The sequence below is a fragment of the Garra rufa genome, chromosome 8 (genome assembly GCF_049309525.1).
Source record: "Garra rufa chromosome 8, GarRuf1.0, whole genome shotgun sequence".
In the NCBI taxonomy this organism is placed as follows: Eukaryota; Metazoa; Chordata; class Actinopteri; order Cypriniformes; family Cyprinidae; genus Garra; species Garra rufa.
Genome location: NC_133368.1, coordinates 5,286,044 through 5,308,703, shown reverse-complemented (window position 1 = coordinate 5,308,703; position 22,660 = coordinate 5,286,044). Strand labels below are relative to the sequence as shown.

General features: G+C 36.7%; 1 protein-coding gene across 1 annotated transcript in view; it reads right to left on the bottom strand.

Annotated features, from left to right (window-relative positions):
- bmpr2b (bone morphogenetic protein receptor, type II b (serine/threonine kinase)) overlaps positions 1-20,764 on the bottom strand; it is a 100,156-nt gene extending 79,392 nt beyond the window's left edge. The window contains exon 1 of the mRNA XM_073845580.1: positions 19,878-20,764. Within this exon, the coding sequence (XP_073701681.1) occupies positions 19,878-19,956 (79 nt within the window). The 5' untranslated portion in view covers positions 19,957-20,764. The remainder of the gene's footprint in view (positions 1-19,877) is intronic.
- Between the last annotated feature and the right edge of the window lie 1,896 nt (positions 20,765-22,660).

The window sequence follows — 22,660 nt, the reverse complement described above, 5'->3', positions numbered from 1 at the left end:
GTTGAGTGCACACACTTGTGAATTCCCTCATCATAAACAACACAGTGCAGATACGATGTGAATGAAAGATTAATTTTATAGCTTCAGTGATTATAATGGTTTTGAGTTTTGCATAACTAGTGCTAGACTTGGCCAACATCATGGACTGTTTGTCTAGGAATCCAGAATGTGACGTGCCCAGAACAAAACTAAAACTAAATATTGTTTTCTATATTGATATTAATAATCATTATTACAGTACAAAGAGCAATCATCTACAAAAATGATTTTGTCATACTATTGCAGCCCTATGAGCTCCTGTGTTTTAGATGCATAATTTAGTTATTGGCAACAGTTAAAAATATTGATTAAAGTTATTGGGTTTAAAAGTTTAAACATTTGACATTAAAGACAACATAGTATGGTTTTGATAATAATAAGGGGATTACAAAAATTGCCTTCACAAATGTAAAAAATGCCCCTGGAAATCAATTCCAAAAATATTGCCCCTGAACCTTAATCGAAAAGTTCATTTCTGACCCTAGACGTTCATTAACAGTGATAGTTGATACAGAGGAAGTGACACAAGAAATCTGACTTGAATCCAATTCGTACGAGAGGAACAAGTCGATATGTTTGGGTGCACGTGCTAACCGCCAGACTACAGCTGTTACAAAATAGATTGTTTTTATTTCTCTCTGCGCAAAATCTTCTGGTACTGGGTACAAAATCTAATGCCAAAACAAACTACTAGATTATAGTAAACAACTTAGCCTGGTTTACAGAGTAAATCATATTACGACCTAAAAGACCTTTACTTAAAGGCCCCACTTTAAGCTCTGACACCACATTGGTGTTAGCAAGTGGTTCAGCATGATCATCCCAAAGTTTATGTAAATTACACAGATACTAGTGAGTTTTAGAGATCGTCTATAATAATTAATTACCTGATTTGTCCAACAAAAAAGCAACTTGAGCATCACTACTCGGTCATCAAATATTCCAACCTTGTGTGCTGAACTGATAAGCACTTTCACTGTCTAATTTTCACTCTTCACATCAGCAAACAACACTATGCTACTAGCATTTCTACAGATTTTGTCATTGAGTGTGAGGAATGGCATGGGTAAAACTGGAGCAAAAATCAACATCAACATTAAACCCTAAACCCAACCCTAAATCTCCTCCAAATTCCCATACAGTGTTGCCAAGTCTGCGGTTTTCCTGCCAAATTGGGCTACTTTAACACTGAGTACGTTTACATGGACAACAATACTCCGATTTTAACGCGATTAAGACAATACTCTGATTAAGAAGCAACCATGTAAACTGATATTTTTGATTAATTTAATCCGACTAAAGTCATAATCGGAGTAAACACAAATCGAATTAAGACAGGTGGAGTATTCCTATTTTAGTCGCATTATGGAAGACATGTACACACCTTAATCACACTATTCCCCTTGTGTAGGACTTTTCACCACAGGATACACACTAATGCTGCGTTCCAGACAGGTTTTTGAGCTCGTAAATCACGTCTTCAAACCACGACTCAGGACTTTGTAGCACTTTCACGGGTAGAAGTTTGGAAAAACACGGGTTTCCTGGAACGCGGCATAACGCTCTCAGTTGGTCGCACGTGCATATGCTTTGGTTTCATTTTTATTTATTAATTTTTTTGCTACAACATGGGATTAATCAATGCTCATTGCTGATAAATAGTTTGTCTGTTATCATAATTTATAGTTTTATGGAAACGTATTTAACATTCAACCCGTTCTTTTTCATTAGTAGGCTATTATTTGTGATTTTAATTTTGTGAACGGGATTTCCGCTATTGGAACGTCTTAGGATGCTTTTCACTTTTACTTTTACGAATTCATGATCTTTTGCTTGCATATAGGCTACACCTATCAATTTTAATATTAAAACAAATTCTTAAAAGATGGATTTGTTATTTTTAATTAAACAGCATAACAACAATCAAAAAAACTAGCTTATATAGCATTTATTAACAAAAACTAATAACACGAGGCATGGACTCCATCACATGCTGTGTTATATGCCGACTAAACCATTTATTACAGGGCACGCAATCAAATTAATTAATAAAAAATAAATAAATAAAAGAAAGCCTCCAAGGCGTAATGTGACGTAAACGGCAAAGATAACAGGGTTTTCAAAATGAAAACAAACAAAAAAAGTCAAACTAAACTGGCTTTCGGTGACTGTGCTTGCGTGTGATTTTTTTTCCTAAAAACTGTCTGGCTCTGAAACGCTCGCTGTATGGAGCAGACGCTTTGGAGCAGCACAGCATGCACAAAAATGTGTTGCATATGTCCAGAGTCACTTTAAGCTTTTGTCAAATTAAAACCGAAACATCCTACACTGTAACAACAAAAGTCTATAACGAAGATGAACTGATAGCGTCGCGTGTTAATGATGCGTGTCATTAACCGATCTATGTACTATAACATGTAAAACGGGAACATGAAAGGAATATTCTAAAAGCAACTCATGTAAACAGCTTAATCATATTATTGTCTTATTCAGAATAAGGTCATTAATTAGATTACTGGTGTCCATGTAAATGTAGTCACTGTTGCAGTGGGTTGAAGCGACCCAAAAAATCGTGATGTTCGTCTCCTGGAATGCCAATTTTACCAGGGGAACCTGCGGAACGGGATTTTTAACGGGGACCCTCCCTCGAAACACGATGGGGCTAGTTTTGAGTAGCAATTGAGTGGATTTTGTAGTGAAAACCTGGCAACCCTGTTCCCAACCCTTCCGGTAACTACAACTATTATGACTGTTGAATACAGAAACTACAGAACTACTATGCTGGAATGAGCCAGCGGCTGAGGAAGGTGGTCTGCAGAGGGGGAGGGGTGAGATGCACAGTCTTAAGCCCCTCAGACGCCGCTCTGTTCTGGATGAGGTGTTTGGGCAGTGAAGCTGTCGGCTCAGCAGGAACCGCTGACACATCAGCAGCCTCACTATTACTGCAGTCTTCAACACACTTCACCATTACAATGACCTAAAACAGCAGTGGATCCCTCCCTGTGTGGATGAGATGTGAGGAAAGAGTCTGTCCCAGCTCTCTGTGTGGACAATGCCAATCATTATGTCAAAATTAAGACATGAGATCCAAGAATGACCCCCAGTGATGTCAGCATTGGTTTTACTTTGATATTTTCTCTAGAATTCCAGGTATCGAAACACATCTCTGTAGAGTATTCCTTACATTAAAGGTGCAGTCACATTTTGATAAAATGTTATTTTGACAAAATGTCTATTGTCATTAGTGTACTGATTGATGAAGCACCATTTACACTAAAGTCACTTTCAAGTCAAGCAGCTTTCTGTTGACTAACACGGCAAATCTGCACGATAAATTTGAATCCGTTGCGGAATCTTCCCAATCGTATGAATTCCTATTGAAATGGCTAGATTTTGCCTGTGAAAATTTGACAAATAATGTGACTGCACATTAAGCATTCAAAACACATGTATGTGACTACACTGTAAAAAAAATTCACCAGTTTCAACTTAAAAACTTAAGTTTAGCAACTGCCTTAAAATGTTAAGTTAAATCAACTTAAGTCATTTAAACTCACAAGTTAAATCAACTAATTTGTATTGTAATAAGTTAAAATGACTTGTAGTTTTAAGCTGATTTAACTTAACAACTTTTGTTGTTTTTAACTTAAATCTGGTGAAAACTTTTTACAGTGTAATAAAATTTAGGGCCCTATGATTTCCACGATGTGGAAAACACAGACAGAATCACAGAATCCAGTCATAAAAATAAAATTTGTAACATTACAACGTGGAATGTCACTTGATTTGCCCAATTTGAGATGAATAAATCAAAAGTGTGGACTATGGTCTGTAAATATTAAGCCACAAAAACACTACTTAATTATGAATCCTGCTCTGTGTGAATACATTTTGTTCACTACACACATACTGAACTGTACCTGAAGCCTGTAGTGTTTTCAGCCTCTGCTGCCTCATTATATGAGTACATGAACACATAAACAATCTCTAGAACTGCTCTGAGTGTCACTTCATAAGCATTTTATCGTTTCTTTTAAGAAAAGCTCTCGACATATACACAAACAGAAAAGGTCTTCAAAGCAATCCGTCAAAATAAAAGTTTGGTTTAACCTGAGGAATCTGTGACAAATATATTGCTTAATGTAAGGACAGCATTATTATAAAAAAAAAAAAATGTAGGAATTTTTTTTACCAAAAAAATTCAAATACACAATATTTCTAAAAATTAATTAATTAATTAATTAATTAAGTATCAATAAATTAATTAATTAGACATGCTTTTTATTATTACCATTGTCATCAAATCCAGGGAAATAATGGAAAACACAGAATTTGATAAAAATAAAAATTAATTTGAGAAAAATTTAAACGTATTTCATAGGGCCTTCAAATTTAATAACTTAATTTGAATAAATTGCTAAATAAAGTTTCATGACTTCAATTAATTAGATATGCTTTTTGTTTATTATTTTTTAAGTTAACCATTAAAACAGAGTCTACAAAAATTAAAATGGAAAAAAAAACAGAATCCAGAACAAATAAAAAACAGAATTTGGGAAAAAATAAAACTGATTTCATAGGACCCTAAAATGTATTTCTTGCCCGGCGGATGGATGCCAGCTCATATATGATTGTGGAAGTGACACAATGACCTGTCCGTCACAAAAATGCAAGGATGAACACAGTTAAATAATAATAAAAAAGAAAGAAATACAGCATAGTACTTTTTAATTAAAATTATACATTGCACATATATTGCATTATATTAATTAATAATTAAATACTTTGTATATTTTAATACTTTTTTTAAATATATATTAAAAACATTTTTAAATCCTAAATATATATTTCAAATGTTGGTAAGGCACATGTAATTACTTTTTAAATCCATTTGTCATTACCGCAAAGTGACATTACTTTTCCGTGTGACATATTCAGCCAATCAATAATGAAACTCATTGTTGATTACTTCATTATCCACCTTATCTGATTTTATGGATTCGTTGCCGCGTTCCTAGTTGCTTCATTTGCATTGTCCTGTACGTTTGGTCAAGAAGAAAAGCTTGTGACCACTGAATCTCCATGAAACTAACGGTTACACTTTACAGTAAGGTTCCATTAGTTAATATTAGTTAATGTATTAACTAACATGAATGATCAATGAACAGTACATTTATTACGGTATTTATTAATCTTTGTTAATGTTAGGTAATGGAAATACAGTTGTTCGCTGTTAGTTCATGTTAGTTCACAGAGCATTAACTAATGTTAACTAATGAACCTCATGGCTTTTTGCCAATGTCACCCAAATCTTTATCATGATGGAAACTCTGAAACAGATCTCAGATCAGCTATGCGCAGTAACGTAAATCTCCAAGAGATTCTGCACTTTCTAATCCTACTGCCTGAATAGTAGATAGACTAAGACCATGCAGATCAGACCACTACTCGGCCAGATGGCGTCTCTGTCTCCATCTCTATCCATCAGGCCCAGATTAGCAATCTCCAGACTTGTTTTCCTATCACCAGTAAGGAGGAAGTCCAAGATTATCCGTACAAAGGATCAGGAGGTTTGTGAATGCGGTATGGGGAATTAAAACTCGCTGAACGTACAGTAACCACAGGCCTTCGCTGTCACTATGGGAACCTGCTGCGAGAAGATCCTACTTCATAAAAAAAGAAAACCACGGCTAGCAGAGACGACCGCAAAGACTGTCACTAAGCGACTGGCTCTTTCCTCGACAATTACAGAGAGAGACAGTAATTAAAGACACTCCTGCATGCCCTCAAGCTAATTAACAAGGTGAAGGACCTTGATACATGAGTGCAGCCACATTCCTTACAAGCCACATGGCTGCTCATGGAGATACGAGGAGAAGACACCTACACGACCCGACAGAAGACAAAGCAGGCAAGGCCCTGTAAAACAATACTGTTTCAAGACAATGGCAACAAAAGAGACCACAATTGTGCTGCGAGTGATACGCTGCATTGGTCAATGTCGTGACATTCATTTTCAATCATTCAAAATTGCATATCAAAAAATGCTCTTATTCACACATGCAACAACTTGAACACACCTCTTCAATGATGAGCATTTTTAATGTCTGAATTAAAATAAAATTTTTGTCATTTTGGGGGGAATAAAGTGAACGTTGTCCATTACGCGCCATTATTTTGATCATGTGAAATGGTTGCACTCGGTGAGCTGCTGGCGCTACCTGTTGCTATTTTTACTGCAACACAACTCGGGAAATAAAATACTGATACAATACAACATTGTGCAATTCAAGTTCTGTTCTCTGCAGCAACTCTGAGCACTTTTCATATTCTCTATCCTGGCTGAAGCACTTTTGCTTTAATCTATAAGAATAAAAATCAGCATATGTGTCATGACTCTGGGCTGCGGGTTTTCCCTCAGCCACCCGAGGTCGCTGTTTCCCTTCATCTTGCACTGCACTTCCCTGATTGTCTACACCTGTCTTGTTGTCTTTGATTATGACACTCGTTTCCTCCACAGCTGTTCACTATCACCACAGACTTTATAATCTCCACTCTCCCACCACTCTTGTGAGTCTGCATTGTTTCCTGTAACCTGTCTTCTGTGTGGTTTGTTTTCAGTGATTCTCGTTCCTGAAGTTTATGTTTTTATTGTTCAAGTTGTGTTGTGCCGTGTTGGCCTTTTGGTTTGGTTTTTGTTTGTTTATTTGTGTTTTTGTTAATAAATTTCCCTTCCCTGCATTTGGACCCTGACCTCCTCCTTCCCAACCGTGACAATATGTGACCCTGGACCACAAAACCAGTCATAAGGTTAAATTTTACAAAACTGAGATGTATACATAATATGAATACTCAATAAATAATCTTTCTATTGATGTATGGTTTGTTATGATAGGACAATTTTTGGTCGAGATACATCTATTTGAAAATCAGGAATCTGAGGATGCAAAAAAATCAAAATACTGAGAAAATCACTTTTAAAGTTCTCCAAATTAGGTTCTTAATGCATATTACTAATCAAAAATTACATTTTGATATGTTTATAGTAGGAATTTTACAAAAAATCTTAATGTAACATGATCTTTACTTAATTTCCTAATGATTTTTGGCATAAAAGAAAAATCAAGAATTTTGACCCATACAATGTATTTTTGGCTATTGCTACAAATATACCCCAGCGACTTAAGACTGGTTTTGTGGTCCAGGGTCACATATGCTGTAGTTTGAAGTTAAAGATATTATATTAATAGGTGAGTCTGAGAATCTTATTTCAGATTTCTTGTTTGTATAAAGGCTAGATGCAAATAAAAGGTGCACATTAATTTATTTGTCTAAAATATTATAGTTTTATAGGAGGAGGTTTAATAAACTTGGAAAATTCATTTTTCAGAAGTTTGTAAGTACAGACATCTGTTGTGGCCACTTTTCGGAGTTTTTTTTTTAAAATATTGTTAATATTAATATAAATTTTGGCCATATCGCCCAGCCCTACTTTACCGGTAAATACAAAAATGTGCTGTTTACACAGGCAACAACATTACGTCTTTTTACCGATAAAGCACCATTCACACATCAGTTTCAAAATACCGGTAAATTCTGTGACATCCTTAACTGGAAATGAGGGGTAAACATGGTCATTGTTTTTGTTGATGTTTAAATTTTTGTGTCAAACGTTCATATTCATGCAGCTGCTTTCGGTGCAGATACATCATATTAGAAGACTTTAAGACATTTCTTTGACTACTGTAAACAAAATCCACATTGTTTTATACAGTACATGTTTTGGACTATGGGGGCCGCTACTATTTCGACTGAATAATCAGTCTATGCTATAGTTTGAAGTTAAAGATATTATATTAATAAGGTGAGTTATGTTTATTTGCATTTGCATTTGTTTTTTTCACATTTCTTGTTTGTATTGTACTGATACAACGCCACATTGTGCGATGCAAGTGCACACTGCTTTCCCAGTGATAAGAAAAGGAGAAAAGAATGGGAAGATGCCTGTGGACGAACAAAACTTCCTAAAGACCCACGTCTATGTTCTCTCCACTTTAGCCCTGATGCTTTTGAGGCTTTTAGTAGACCACAGCTACTGAAAAAGATTACAAACGGCAGAGACAAGAAACGCTAGATGCCATCCTGGCAGGATGTAAACATGCAGACGCTTGTCATGACGCCGCAGCCACTGAAGGACTTTCTCTCGAGATCCGGGGGCATTTAGACTCCTTGTGGGAAAAAAAGTCGATGGTAAGGCATTTAGTTTAAGCCGTTTTTCTCACTCCTGTCAAACTTAAATCAATGCAAAACGTTCCGCAGGTGGAATGTTGTAACGCTAAGGGCTTAAGCTCTTTCAGTAGCTGTGGTCATCGTATCAGCATTTTATATGTCATCAAAATAATGGCACTCCCATAATCTAAAATATACATACAAGGATGTTTTTTAATAATAGGATTTTTTAAATGATGTAAATCTTTCATGAGTTTTCTCCTACATATTTCAGTAAGAGACATCATTTGTGTTATATTAAGCCAAACAAGTCTTAATACCCAGGGTTGTCTTTAAATCACAGACACACTTCTATGTTATTGACCTGCCTGCCATTTTAGTTTCACTTTTGTTTTTGGCCATCGTTCTAGATGAAGACATGACTTGTGGAAAGAGGAGACGTACCATCTGTACAAACTCCTAGTTTCTAAAGCAGTTGCACGTCCGTGTCCAGACAGCATTAATCACAGGAAGGGCTTGACAGCGGCAACCTATTTTTGTCACCGGCTGAACTTGTATCTCATTAAAACTTAAATACTACACAAATTATCTTGAATCCAGCTTGCTGGGATTCATAAATCGTTGATGGCTTTGGCTCGAGGTCAAGCCACTGAAGGCAGAGCTAATGTTGATGTTGAAAGTGTCAACAGTCATCTTCCACGGGGAAGACGCATGTTTGCTCACAAACCTCACACGAACGTGAGAGAACTGCATAACTCACGCGACAGGATTATTAACAATCTTTAAAAACAGTCCTACAATATTTACCTCAAAACTAAGCCGCATTAACATGCAGCACACTTTTCAATACAGTCCTTTCATGCACCGACAACTACAGATCAGGGGAGTTTAACAGCCGACAGGTTTGTCTGCTCCTCACTTTTTCCACTGGCTATGCTCGTCAGGTTTGCCGTGTGACTGTGGCGGAGGGCAGTTCGAAAAGCTTCAGAATTGAGCCTCTGACCACAGAGAGAGCCGTGCCAGGGTTTTGAAATACCCCTCCACAAATACACCTCCCATTCAGAGAGCTCTGGTTTGCACTTGCCTCTCACCACCCAGACATGTAGGCGCTGCTGGCAAGAGAATGGATCCCCCTCCCTGCGCTGGAGAGGCTATGACACTCGCCAAGCTTTCCTAATGCAATGCGGCTCAACTTCGTGGAGTAAAGTCTGCCTAATGCCCATCTTCATCCAACTTAAAGGTATTTACAAAGCAACTTTACCACAGTATCTCTGTGCAAGAGAGAAACTGTGTTAAATATAAGTCCAAAGGAGATTTTATGTCGTCTTTGCTTGATTTGTGCAAAACAAATGGTGAGGCTTGACATAATTAAAGCTGTTACTTAGAAATACTATGCCATTATGTACAACCCACACAATCTGAATGCAATTTTGCACTGGTCACATATCATTCTTCGACGTAACAAATCAATTCATCAAAGCTGCATCTGTTATTTCACGACAGAGTAAACTGCCGCGTGGTTCTGAAAGCAGGCGCAACGGTGCTCAAAGACAGCTGGGGTAAAGAGGAACAGAGCGACGGACTGAATGTGGCAGACAGCCAGAGGAGAGCCAATGCATTTTAATGTGAGCTAGCTTGAGTGTTTGCATCTCAAAGTGGAAAAAAAAATACGTGCCGGTACTTGCTTTGATATTAATCGCTGCCAAATTTAGCTTATTAGATTAACTAAATGTTTACTGGTGTTAAATAGTTTTACTCTACCCTGTGTGAATTTTAAGTCGATTAGAATAAGAGCAGCAGCAGCACAGTGAACATCAAAGTGTTTATGTTGAAGAACTGGCCATGAGTTTTATTTATAATCATATTCGGATCAAAATAATGCATCACTGCATGGTTAAATGCAATTATTTAAGTTCAATAAGTAATATCACCTATGACATGAGAAACACTAGCCACTTTCACAGATTAAAACCAGTAAATTGGCGTTAAATTACCGGAGCGACTTTACCGGTAAATACAAAAATGTGCTGTTCACACAGGCAATTATCTTTTTACCAGTAAAGCACCATTCACACATCAGTTTCAAAATACCGGTAAATTCTGTGACACCATTAATCGGAAATGAGGGGAATATGCGGTCAGTGTTTTTGTTGATGTTTTAGTTTTTGTGTCAAATGTTCACATTCATGCACCTGCTTTTTGGCCCAGAGACATCATGTTAGATGACTTTAGACATTTCTTTGACTTCCGTAAACCAGCACGGAGTGCATGCGTCATTGCGTAGAGTAGACGTCTCACGTCTGCACGTTGTGAACTTGTGCGTACTCATACCGGTATTTTTTGTTCTGCGTTCACACGGAGCACATTACTGGTAATTAGGGATGTAGCAATATTGTCAATATTGTGGTATTAAGATAGCAAAACAGTCTCGATATTATTGTGGTCACATAACAATATGAAATAATAGGTCTTCCAGGCAAAGAGTGTAGTTTCTTAAATATAAACTTCTTATTCTAACATAAAAGGTCTTTTAAAGTTGTGTTTTAGGCCATTATTCTTTGACACAATATCTGACAAACTAACTAAAACCTTCATTAGGTGTTTCAAAGCAAAGCGTGCACTTCATTCAGGCGATCAGCTTGTGATATGATGTTTTCTGTGCCTCAAAACATCTCCGTTCACAGTGAATAAATGCAGTGAACTCGTTCATTGCATGTGCTGTGAGTTTAGCACACATTTGGGAACACAACGGCACCAGTTATGCTTTTTTTCGCGGCAGACGATTACAGCATTTCACTAGATTTGTAGTAAGACGTGTTTTTGAAAGCCTGTTTTCACTAAAGCTTGAGTTTTCCATTAAAATAAAAGCTCTCACTGCAGTCCAAATTCAAAATATCTCTTGTAGATATTAGGAAATAATTATTGTAATTTCCCTACTGTGGTGTAAAGCAAAAATAAAATACCTATGAAATATTTGTTTTCATTTATTTTACAGTGCAACTGTTTTACAATATATGTCTATTACTGTCATTATCTGACTTAAGTTTTCTTAGTTAAGAGAAACTTAAAACTCTTTAATTTTGAACTCTCAAAGTGCATTTCGTGATATTATCGCATCGTGAGATTTTGATATCATTACATCCCGACTGGTAATGTTACAACTTCTCATATATAAATTGCCAGAACAAATCTACCAGAAGTTCCCATTCACGCATGATGTATTAACAGTAATTTACTGATAATTTACCAGTAAAGACTGTATGTGTAAAAGGGGCTCTTGTTGATTGCACAAAAGGTACTAGTTACAAACACCATAGCATCCATCCTTTCTCCAAACCACATATTTCTGCAGGGTCGTGGGAATGTTGGAGCCCATCCCAGCTTCTTAGGCCACAGATGGGGAACACCCTAGACACCCTGGCCAGTCCATCTCAGGACTCACTCACACCCACACACACTCACCTACCTACAGGCAAATTATTTTGTCCAAAGCATGTCTTTGGACTGTGGGAAAAAACAGCATGCAGAGGAAACCCACACCAACACAAATGGAGAACATGCAAACTCCATGCAGTCGGGACTCAAACTAGGGATCTCCTTGCTGTCCAACACGCTTAAAAATAAAGGTTTCAAAGGGGTGTTTTTGCAGTGATGCCACAGAACCATTTTTGGTTCCCCAAAGAACTTTTCAGTGAACAGTTCTTAAACAAACCATTTTTAAAAATCTAAAGAACCTTTTCCGACTATAAAGAAATTTCTGCATTTAAAAGGTTCCATGGATGTTCGAGGTTCTTCCTGGAACCATCTTTATTTTTAAAAGTGAAGATAAGCTAATAATCCATTAAGAAAATGAATACACTACCATTCAAAAGTTTGGGACCTGCAAGATTTTTTATGTTTTTGAAAAGAAGTCTCTTATGCTCACCACTGCTGCAAATAAAGTAAAAACAGTGTTATTGTGACATAGCATTCAAAATATTTCTATTTGAATAGATTTTAAAATATCATTTATTGCTGTGATGGCAAAGCTGAATTTTCAGCAGTCATTACTCCAGTCATCAGTGTTCAGAAATCATTCAAATATGCCAAATACCATTATGAAATGTTGGATGAACGGTAATGAGCAACTATATTACCACCTAGTTGGCAAAGGTCAAAATCATAGAATTTAAACATTTTAGAAACTAAATAGCATAGAATCCTTAAGAAATTATTTTAACGAGGGTTAGCCACAAAACAGACATCTCTGGCAATTCATTTGTATTGAAAATATTCATCAACCCTAAGGTTCATAATAATCTACAACGTACCAGCTTTAATGACAACAGTCAACACTTTGCAAGACTAAACAGTCTGCCCTGTTGCTCTCATTACACAAATACTATCTTGTCAAGCAGGGAGAGATGCAAAAACAATTACAGTTACTGTGAAAAGCAATGTGCAGAATTGCCAGACCCATGTAGCGAACATCAAGCAATGGTGTGTGTTTAATCCACCACAGTGTGTGCCATCCAACTTCTGTGAAGCACTGTGTGTGAACGCCACAATGAGTCCATAAACTGGAGTTACAGTTTTTATGACAGAAGTAAACGAGGAAAATAATAACACCGAAATAAGCTGCCCCTGAAACCGGTGGGACGTGAGTGATTAGAAGTGCATAAATAGAACAAGATCGAAATGAGAGCCGGAATAGGGTGTTTTGCCCCCTGAAGCAACGTGGAGAACTGCAAAGGGGCCACATTACATTCCTCAAGTGAAATGATTTTTCAATTAGTGTGTGAACTGCGTTCGAAAGAGGGGGAGTCTATCAGAGGAGGGGTCTCAGATTCAATCAGTTCAGCTGCAGACGGAGGGCACTGTGTGAATGTGCGAGGGGGGGTTTGGCGTCAACGCAAGGGAATGTCTCTCTCTCTCTCTCTCTCTCTCTCTCTCTCTCTCCCTCCCTCTTTCCTCCCCCTACCCAGCCGCCTGGCCCTGGAGCCAACGAGAGACACATTGTTTAGTCTAAATCCTGCTAGTGCAGGGCTACACACTCCAGAACCCCATCACACATGGCAAAACACACAAACAAGCGGAAATGCGTTTTTGAAAAACAACTGAGAACTGAACAGAAAATCTGTGCCTTTTCTGCTTTATTTTCAAGTGTCACGCTACAGACAGCTGTATATATGTGATACTCGCAGCATGAAACGCAGACGCCGCGCTGACATGACATGCAATACCTTGCAGAGCAGTGCCGCACGCATGCATAGAGTACGACCATGCCGAACGAAGCACTATCAGAGTACAAATCAAAAACGTGGAAATGCTTGACAGAGTGATACAGCCAACTCCCACTTCCTGCCCTCCCCCACAGACAGACAGGCAAATTCCTTAAGGCCGACAGAGCTCGCAGACGCAGACGGGGAGGGGGGTAACACGTAAGACACAGGGCAACAAACACGCCGCTGCGGTGGGACCACGGTGTGTTTCAAAGAAAATATGAGGAAATATCAAAGAACGTCACGTCTGTGCTAATTTGCGCTCGTTTTATTATTCCGCGGAGATAATTATCTTTGCTCATCAAACGCTCAAATTAGAGTGACGGAAAACCTCAAAGGAAATGATATTAAGACCAGACGTTTGAAATCATATATTTGGGTAATTACAGAACGGGATCCAACGTCACACTTCCCTGTGTGTAATTTTGTTAACCCCTTCAGCGTGATGAAAAGAAAGAAATGTGAAAAGCAGAGCACAACTTTCAAGTAGCAACAGCAGCACATTCTTACAAAAAAAGTTTGGCGTGATGGTATTACATGGTAATGCTAAGGATTTCTGACATATACAGGGAGGGGGGTTCAACTTATTTTAAGACACAGATGAAGCAAGGAGCTCCTGTTAGGTTTTGTATAAAAATAATTATTGCACATTAAGCCTGACCTAAAATAGTGTGTGGTGTAGTGGAGTCAAATACTAATACTTTAAGAAACTTTCACCCAAAGTTGAAATTTGTGCTATCATTTATTAACCCTCATGTTGTTTCAAAACTGAATGACCTTCATTCTTCTGAGGAAGACAAAAGAAGATATCTTGAAAAATGTGGGTAACCGTTTCTGGTCCCTATTGACTTCCGTTGTGTTTATTTTTATACTATGGAACTCAATGGGGACCATCAACTGTTTGGTTACCAACGTTCTTCCAAATATCTTTGTTTACATTTCACAGAAGAAAGAAATATAGGATTCATGCAGGTTTGGAACAATTTGGTGGTAAGAGGCAACAATTTTAATTTTTGGGTGGAACTAGCCCTTTTAAATTTAGTTGAAGCTAACTTAATTTAATTAATTTTAAACTTTGATAATGTTACAATTTTGTTTTCATTTTTCACAAACATTAGTTTAAGAACAAACATTAGTTAGCCACTGAACATCCCCAGTTGAAGACCCATAATATGATGAGATTATCACCATATTCTTGTACCACAATTTACATGGGTTTTCCAAGGTACTTTCAAGAATAAATGGTTTCTAAGTTTCTAACTAAGTGGTATGGTCTGTTTAAAAGACATTGTATTGTCATGATATATGTAAAAAAAACAAAACAAGATATTGTCAAGGTAAATGTCCAAATAACACGGTATTGGCTGGATAAGTTCAAAAACACATAATTATCATGTTATATGTTCAAAAAAAACATGGTATTGTCTTGATATTTGCTCAAAAAAACATGGTATTGTCATGGTGCATGTCCAGAAAACAAGGTACTCCCATGGTACATGTCTTAAAAACATGGTATTGTGATGGTATATGTTCAAATAACACGGTACAGTCAAGGAACAGAAAATATGGTAGTGTCATAATGTTTCAAAAAGGAAAGTGTTAGCATGTACCAAGTTAAAAACTCTGTGCATTATAAATGCATTATAAACTGTATTATAAACTTGTGTTCAAAATCACTTTGTATAAATCATGCATAGAAATAAACTTTTCCAACAATAAACATGGCAAAGCCTGAAGAATTCTGCAAATGAAATAAGCTGCTATTTTAGCAGCAAGGTCTGATACAGTGTCCAAGATAAGACTTAAGGTCAAGACACAGGCTTACTCGTGTCTCATACATGGTGCACAGCCCATTATCCAGTAATTGACGCGCAGTACTAGATGCTCCACCGAACGTCCTTGATCAAGAACACAGTATCTCTCTTCATGGCTCAGCTAGAATCTTATACCACGGCCTGTCGTCTCTAAAACGTGCCAATACTGCGTATGAACTATCGCCAGAGCCTTAATGGTCATGTTACACACACGTGTGTGAGTGTGTGTGTGTGTGTGTGTGAGTGAGTAATGAGTGCTGATGGGCTTAGCAGAGTGGCAAAAGATCCATAGCTTCATGCTCTCACGGCGGTCACAGACGGGGTAATGACTCTTACACACAGCACAGCCTCCCCTTCGTCTTAATCTCTTCCATGCTCGACCATCCTCTATGGCAGGTTTCTGCAGGGTCCAAGCCTAAATGCGGCACATTACAGTGCTAAACTCCCTCAAGTGAAACTAACTACCCATCCAGGGTCTAACTCAGATCTAAATCACTGTGGCAGCTCCTAACGACTTTAAAATGAGCTTGTGATGAGCCCTCGAACCGGTTCACCAGCATGGTTGGACAAGACCGCACTTTTAATTACCGTGTCCGTCTCCATTGTAACCTCACTGTGTGGTCTTACCTCTGTAGTCACAACCGCAACGCTAAAATCACATTCCTTGCAGTACATGTGGGTTTGCTGGACAGATAATGGTGGGATATGTGACCCTAGTACAATAATTAAGAAGAATCAGGATGGCGCTAAAACAGAGCTGAAAGAATTTGTTGAAGAGCTTTCGTTTTAGAGATGGACTATATGAGAGATGTAAATGTGTGTGCCCTAGGGGTTTAATAGGCTACAGCCAAAACACAAAATCATACCTGAAGTTATGACTCTTAATAACAGCCTTTGAATTTAGCTTTTCCATTTTTCAAAAATAATTCTGGGGGTATTTATATGACCGGAAACTGTCTGGATTAACACAATGGGTGATATTTTGTGGACGCACTTGCTGCATTCAAAGACAAAAACCACTTCAAATACTGACAAAACAAAGAGCACAATACCAACGTTTTGAACATGTTTCATTATAGGACTATCATTCTTTGAAGTACATGTACATAGAATTTGAATATGGTAAACATTCAAACCTCTGTAAGGTAAAAGCAACACAATCAAAGAAAAAAAAAGTTTTGTTTCGTGCTATCAGTTTTGAAATGCATAGGCTGTATATAAATCCTGCATATTCCCAATGGGAATATTCTCTATCTCACAATCATGCTCTCCATTCAACATAAAGATGCACTCAGTATTGTTTGGGTTATATTTTGCTGGCTCTTATTCGTCCCAGTGGTCTTGGACTTTATACTGACAAATCAACATTGACAAGCTTTTCTGTTTCTCATCAGAGCTGCCTGATTTTTGTTGTATTCCTTTATTCATCTACACTACTGTTAAAATGTTTGTGAAAGAAGTCACTTTCTTCTGAAAGAAGTCACTTTTGATAGCCAAGGCTGCATTTCTTTAATAAAAATAATGCTGTAAAATCAGTAATATTATAAAATATAATTACAGTTTAAAAGATCAGTTTTCTATTTGAATATGCACTACCAGTCAAAAGTTTTTGAACAGTAAGATTTTTTATGTTTTTCAAAAGATGTCTCTTCTGCTCACCAAGCCTGCATTTATTTGATCCAAAATACAGCACAATTGTGTAATATTTTTACCATTTAAAGTAACTGTTTTCGATTTGAATATTTAAAAATGTAATTTATTTCTGTGATTTCAAAGCTGAATTTTTAGCATCATTACTCCAGTCACATGATTTCTTTTCAGGTTTCTCTGAGGAATAGAAAGATTAGAAGAACTTTCAGAATCTGAAATAAAAATCTTTTGTAACATTAGGAATGTCTCTATCATCAATTTAATCCATTTAAAGCATCCTTCCTAAATAAAAGCATTGATTTCTAATTTACAAAATATTTTTTTATTTCAGATAAATGCTGAACTTTGGATCTTTCTATTCATCAAATAATCCTGAAACTTAACTTTTTAAAATATTGATAATAACATCAGCATATCAGCATTTTATAATGATTTCTGAAGGTAAAGTAATGATGCTGAAAATGTAGCTTTGATCACAGGAATAAATTTCATTTTAAAATATTATCAAAAAGCTTCAGAAACATACATTTTTGATATATTTGTTCTGCTTGAAAACAAATATATAAATACAAAACAAAATAAAAAAGATATTTTTTACAGAATTCTTTAAAATTGTGACACATTTGGTCATGTGATCTCAACATGGCAGCCTCCATAAATAAAACAGCTTTTCCTGGGATACATATTACTGGAATTCTTTCTAACATAAGTCTATAACATTTTTAACATTTTTGTCTAATTTCATTAATTGGGTACTGGGTGCAACTTTAAGGGAAAGAGCACAACTGACATTTTTAACCTTCTCCTCCCATCCTCTCCCTAATCTACTGTACCAGTAGAGACAGAGACCATTATCTCATCGAGGTCAAGGCTAAACCCAAAATACATTCCCAACCATCCACAGTGCAGTTAGCTCACATTAAACACCAACTAACTCACAAAACTATGCATGTCTTGTGATTGATGCTTATAGGGAGAAGGCCTGAATGAATTCTTGCACACATGAACATGTGGAAATAATATCCATATACTACATTCCTGCATCGTTTTAGAGACCTTTAAAGGGTTTTCAAACAATTGATGGTATAATATCACATGCTTCTGATCTGATGACTAACTGCATATCCATAACAACGCAGTAAACAGGCTCTAATGGCCGACACACAGCATGGTCGATCTGATCCGTATGAAAGCAAGAGGGAAGAAACAGACATCAAAACACACTCTCAGATAACGATCCTCAGTCTGTGTGATTTATACATGCACACAAGCTTATTTTCAGCTTGATTTTGCACGACAGCAAGCATTTTCATTAAAAATAATAATAAATAAAAATTGTCCAGTTAGTGTAATTTTGTATTCTGAGTCCTCATAAAACAGACGTCCAACAGCCTGAAAAACATCTGATTATGAAACCAGCCATCAAGAAATGTTCAAGTAAACTTCTAATTATCCCCGAGAGTACCTGCTTGTGTAACTACTGACCAATGCAGAGTCAAACCACTTTAGTTTACAGACCAAAATAGACAAAAACACAATGGAAGTCATTACACTGATATCAAACAATCGAAAAACAGGAATCAACATAAGACATCCCTGGCTAAAGGTCATTTTAACTTCAACTAAACCAAGTCTAGAGTAATATACCAATAGAAATGCATTAGAGAGTGTTTTGCATCATCAATCGACCATATTGGTGGCACTGAACGTAAACAATGTCACTGAACCGAACGAAACTTGCATATTTTGCTGATTATTGCTGCTGAAAATGGTCAATTATTGTAATGTTTTGGCCTGTACTAATCGGTCAGACCGGGAAAAACATTTGGAGTACTAAAACAAGGAGAAGAATGCAAAAAAAACTGTCTTGTGGAACAAAATGCATTTGTGGTTGGCCAGGAACCAGGATTTCCAGGGCAAGAATCTTGACAACATTTGTGTTTGTTCTTATCATTTCCAGTCAGTTAGGTGAGATATTAGACTAATATCGTAATTAATACCGCTTGCACATATCTTTACCACCTATTAACTTTAGTTTGTCAATATATTGCAGCCTTTCTTGCTTACAAAGTCCTTCTCTATATGATTTAGCAGCTTTCACATGTTTCTTCCATGGTTTAGACAGCTTACATTAGCAGAATGTATTCAGTAGTACATTAACCATGCTGAGTATCACCAATATGGCCGCTTATCCCAAATCATGAAGTAATTGCTAACTCTCTATACAAAATATTACATATAAATAATACACAAACACTTAAATACAGACAAAACAAGAGCAATAAAAAAGCCAATGGTTTTTAGGACATATGCCAAGATAGTACTATGACACAATAGAGTGTAAATGCCATAATACAGGTAATAATTCAGACACATGAACTAAAATAATTACTATGTGACAGCATTGAGCTACTTTAATCTTATTCTTTTTGAGGAAGTCAAGCTCACCACAGTACTGAGGTAAAGACTACACAACTAATTAACCCATAGCAAAACCTGCCCTAAAATAAATATGTCAATGTAAATACTGTATATAACCATGTGAAGTTTGGCAAAGCTTTAAAATTTCTTTCTAAGTAGCACCTGCTTGTTAACTCTTGACCAATTCGAACTAAATCCAATTTGGTTTAACTAAACTAGAATAGCTTAAAGAAGACACCGACAGACGATACTGACATTGAAACTGGATCCAATTTAACACAAATCTTAGTAACAACGAACCAGCGAAGCAATATGAAGCACGACAGTTCTTACAGTTCACATTTGTACAGTGAACCGATTCCCATTACAGCTTCCACCACGCACAAATAATATAACATGGACTCTGTAATATGGATACATATCACAGTTAAATAGTTAAAATATAGCTCTGAAGCATATTTACCGGCCACAGCACTGAGCAGGAGCATTGAGCACAGCCCCAGTGACAGCACTGATGTTCGGTTCAGAATCCGCACTCTCATCCTGATGATGGTCCTGGTGCTTTAGGATGGGTTCAGCTCCAAAAACAAAACAAAAAGTTTCAGTAAATTTCCTTCTTTTCCCCCTCTTCTCTATCGACCGAAGTTCAAACTCATGTGCTCGAAAGGAATAGTCCGAAATGCGACGTGCAGATGAACGTTTGGAGGCAGTGCATGGTTTTAGACGCCTTTGGATTTGTGTGTGCTTTGATAAATCGATTATAAACGCATTTTCTCCATGCTGGTTTGGAGTTTGAGCGATTATACTTCACGCAATGTGTGTGAGCCACTTCCTCGCATGTCTTCAGCCCCTTTTAAGAGAGGTCTCGAAACCTGCTGCGATCGCGTCTCGGTTGTTATCGGTGTTTATAAACAAGATTTAGTTTCGATGTATTTGGTTCTGGTCCAGATGCTCGAGCAGTATCTTAATATGGGTCAGGTTTCTTCGTGTCAGTCCGCTTCAGTCGATGTTTAGCTTCACGAGCTGATGACATGTCCGACATTTCCCGGCTTTATCTGGTTTTATTCCTGTGTTGACGGCAAAATAGTGTTTCCGAAACGAAGCAAATCTACGGCAGAAGGCGTCGAGCCCATCGGTCGGTTGAAGCGGCCGAACAGGAGCGACATTGAGTCCGATCCAAAGCGACAGAGGCCTTTAATAAACAGCGCAGTGAGTCTCAGTCGATGATGGTCGGTAAACTGATCGCCGGTCAGCGTCTGCTCGGGTAAATTAGCGCATTTCCCCCGGTGTGGATGATTATCGCCCCGCGGATCGCGTCGAGCTTCCGCGGCCGCTCTCGGTAACTTCAGCTCCGCCTAGAGCAGACAGATGAAGGGCAGTCAGTCCTCCTCCACCCCCACCTCTCCCTCTCTCTCTCTTTCTCTCGGTGCCAAAGCAATTCAATTATAAGTTGCGCCGCTTTCTTTCTCCCCTCTCACCCGTACAAATTTTCCCTGGTTACAGCAGTTTCCGCCAAAACACTAGACTTGTTACAGTTATGAATGCTACAACTGAGGTAATTTGGTTTTAAACCAACAAAATTGTTCATACCAGGTAAACAACTGAGCCACATGAACCATGGTAATAGCATGTTGTCATATGTACCAGTGTTATACATACACGACCAGTCAAAAGGTTTTGAACAGTAAGATTTTGAACGTTTTTTTAAGTCTCTTCTGCTCACCAAGCCTGCATTTATATAATTCAAAGTACGGCAAAAGCAGTAATATTGTGAAATATTTTTTACTATTTAAAATAACCGCTATATGATTTTAAAATGTAATTTATTCCTGTGATCAAAGCAAAATTTTCAGCATCATTACTATAGTCTTCAGTGTCACACGATACTTAAGAATCAATCTTATATGCTGATTTGCTATTTAAGAAACATTTATTATTATTGTTATTAATTTTTAAAACAGTTGAGTAATTTTTTTCCGGATTCTTTGACTCAAAGATCAGCATTTATCTGAAAAAAAAAAGTTTTTGTAACATTATACTCTATACTATTTAAAAGCTTGGACTCGGTATAATTGCTTTTTTAAAATTGTATTAATTAATTATATAAAATAATACTTTTTTTAGCAAGGACGTTTTAAATTGTTCAAAAGTGATGATAAAGACATTTAAAATGTTACAAAATGTTTCTATTTCAGATAAATGCTGTTCTTCTGAACTTTCTATTCAGCAAAGAAACCTGAATAAATTCTACTCGGCTGTTTTCGCCATAATAATAAATGTTTTTTGAGCTCCAAATCAGAATATCAGAATGATTTCTGAAGGATAATGTGACTGGAGTAATGATGCTAAAAATTCATCTTTGAAATCACAATAATAAATTACATCTTAAAATATGTTTAAAAAGAAAACACTTATTTTAAATAGTACAAATATTTCAAAATTTGACTATTTTTACTGTACTTTAGATCAAATAAATGCCGGCTTGGTGAGCAGACAGCATTTTTACAAGCATACAAGCACTGTTTAAAAATTTGGGGATTTAGATGTATTAAAAATGAGATGTAAACTAATTTTTTTTCCCCTCTCAATAAATATGTTTGTTTGTTTTTTGAGAATTTTGACTCTTTAGGAATTGCTAAATAAATTATGGTTAATTCATTATCAACTATCCTAGTTTCTGTTAACAAAAGCTTGAAAACAAGCAATGCTGTCATAATTAGAGTAGAAATGCCAATATGGGGGCATTTCAATATTTGAGTTGGAAACTGAGTGTCTTTAGAAGTTGTCTTTGAGTGTTGAGAACCCCTGTTTTACACTGGAAGAAATCCCATAATTATCTATGATTATTATACAGTAGTAACACATAATTAACTATATTAACTACGCTATTTTGACAGAGGCTTTTCTATAAGAGTTGTAAATTATGCAATGATTACAATGCAATAATTATTATGCAATCAAGAGTTATGTATGTGTGTAGGTAACAGACAGGTAGGAGTTCAGTTAATCTGTTTTTCATTCCTAATATTTTTACATAATTACTGACTACAAATGTGAATAAGGCATATAACATAGTATTTTTATTTATTTATTTTGGAAATTAAATATGACCTACTCATGTTATCATAAGTTTCACCCACATATTGGCCATCAGAGTTAGATGACATGCCAGTACATTTTATAAGCAAAGGTTACTTGTATTTGGTATTTTGAAGATGTGTATTTTGATTGCGATTAATACTGTCA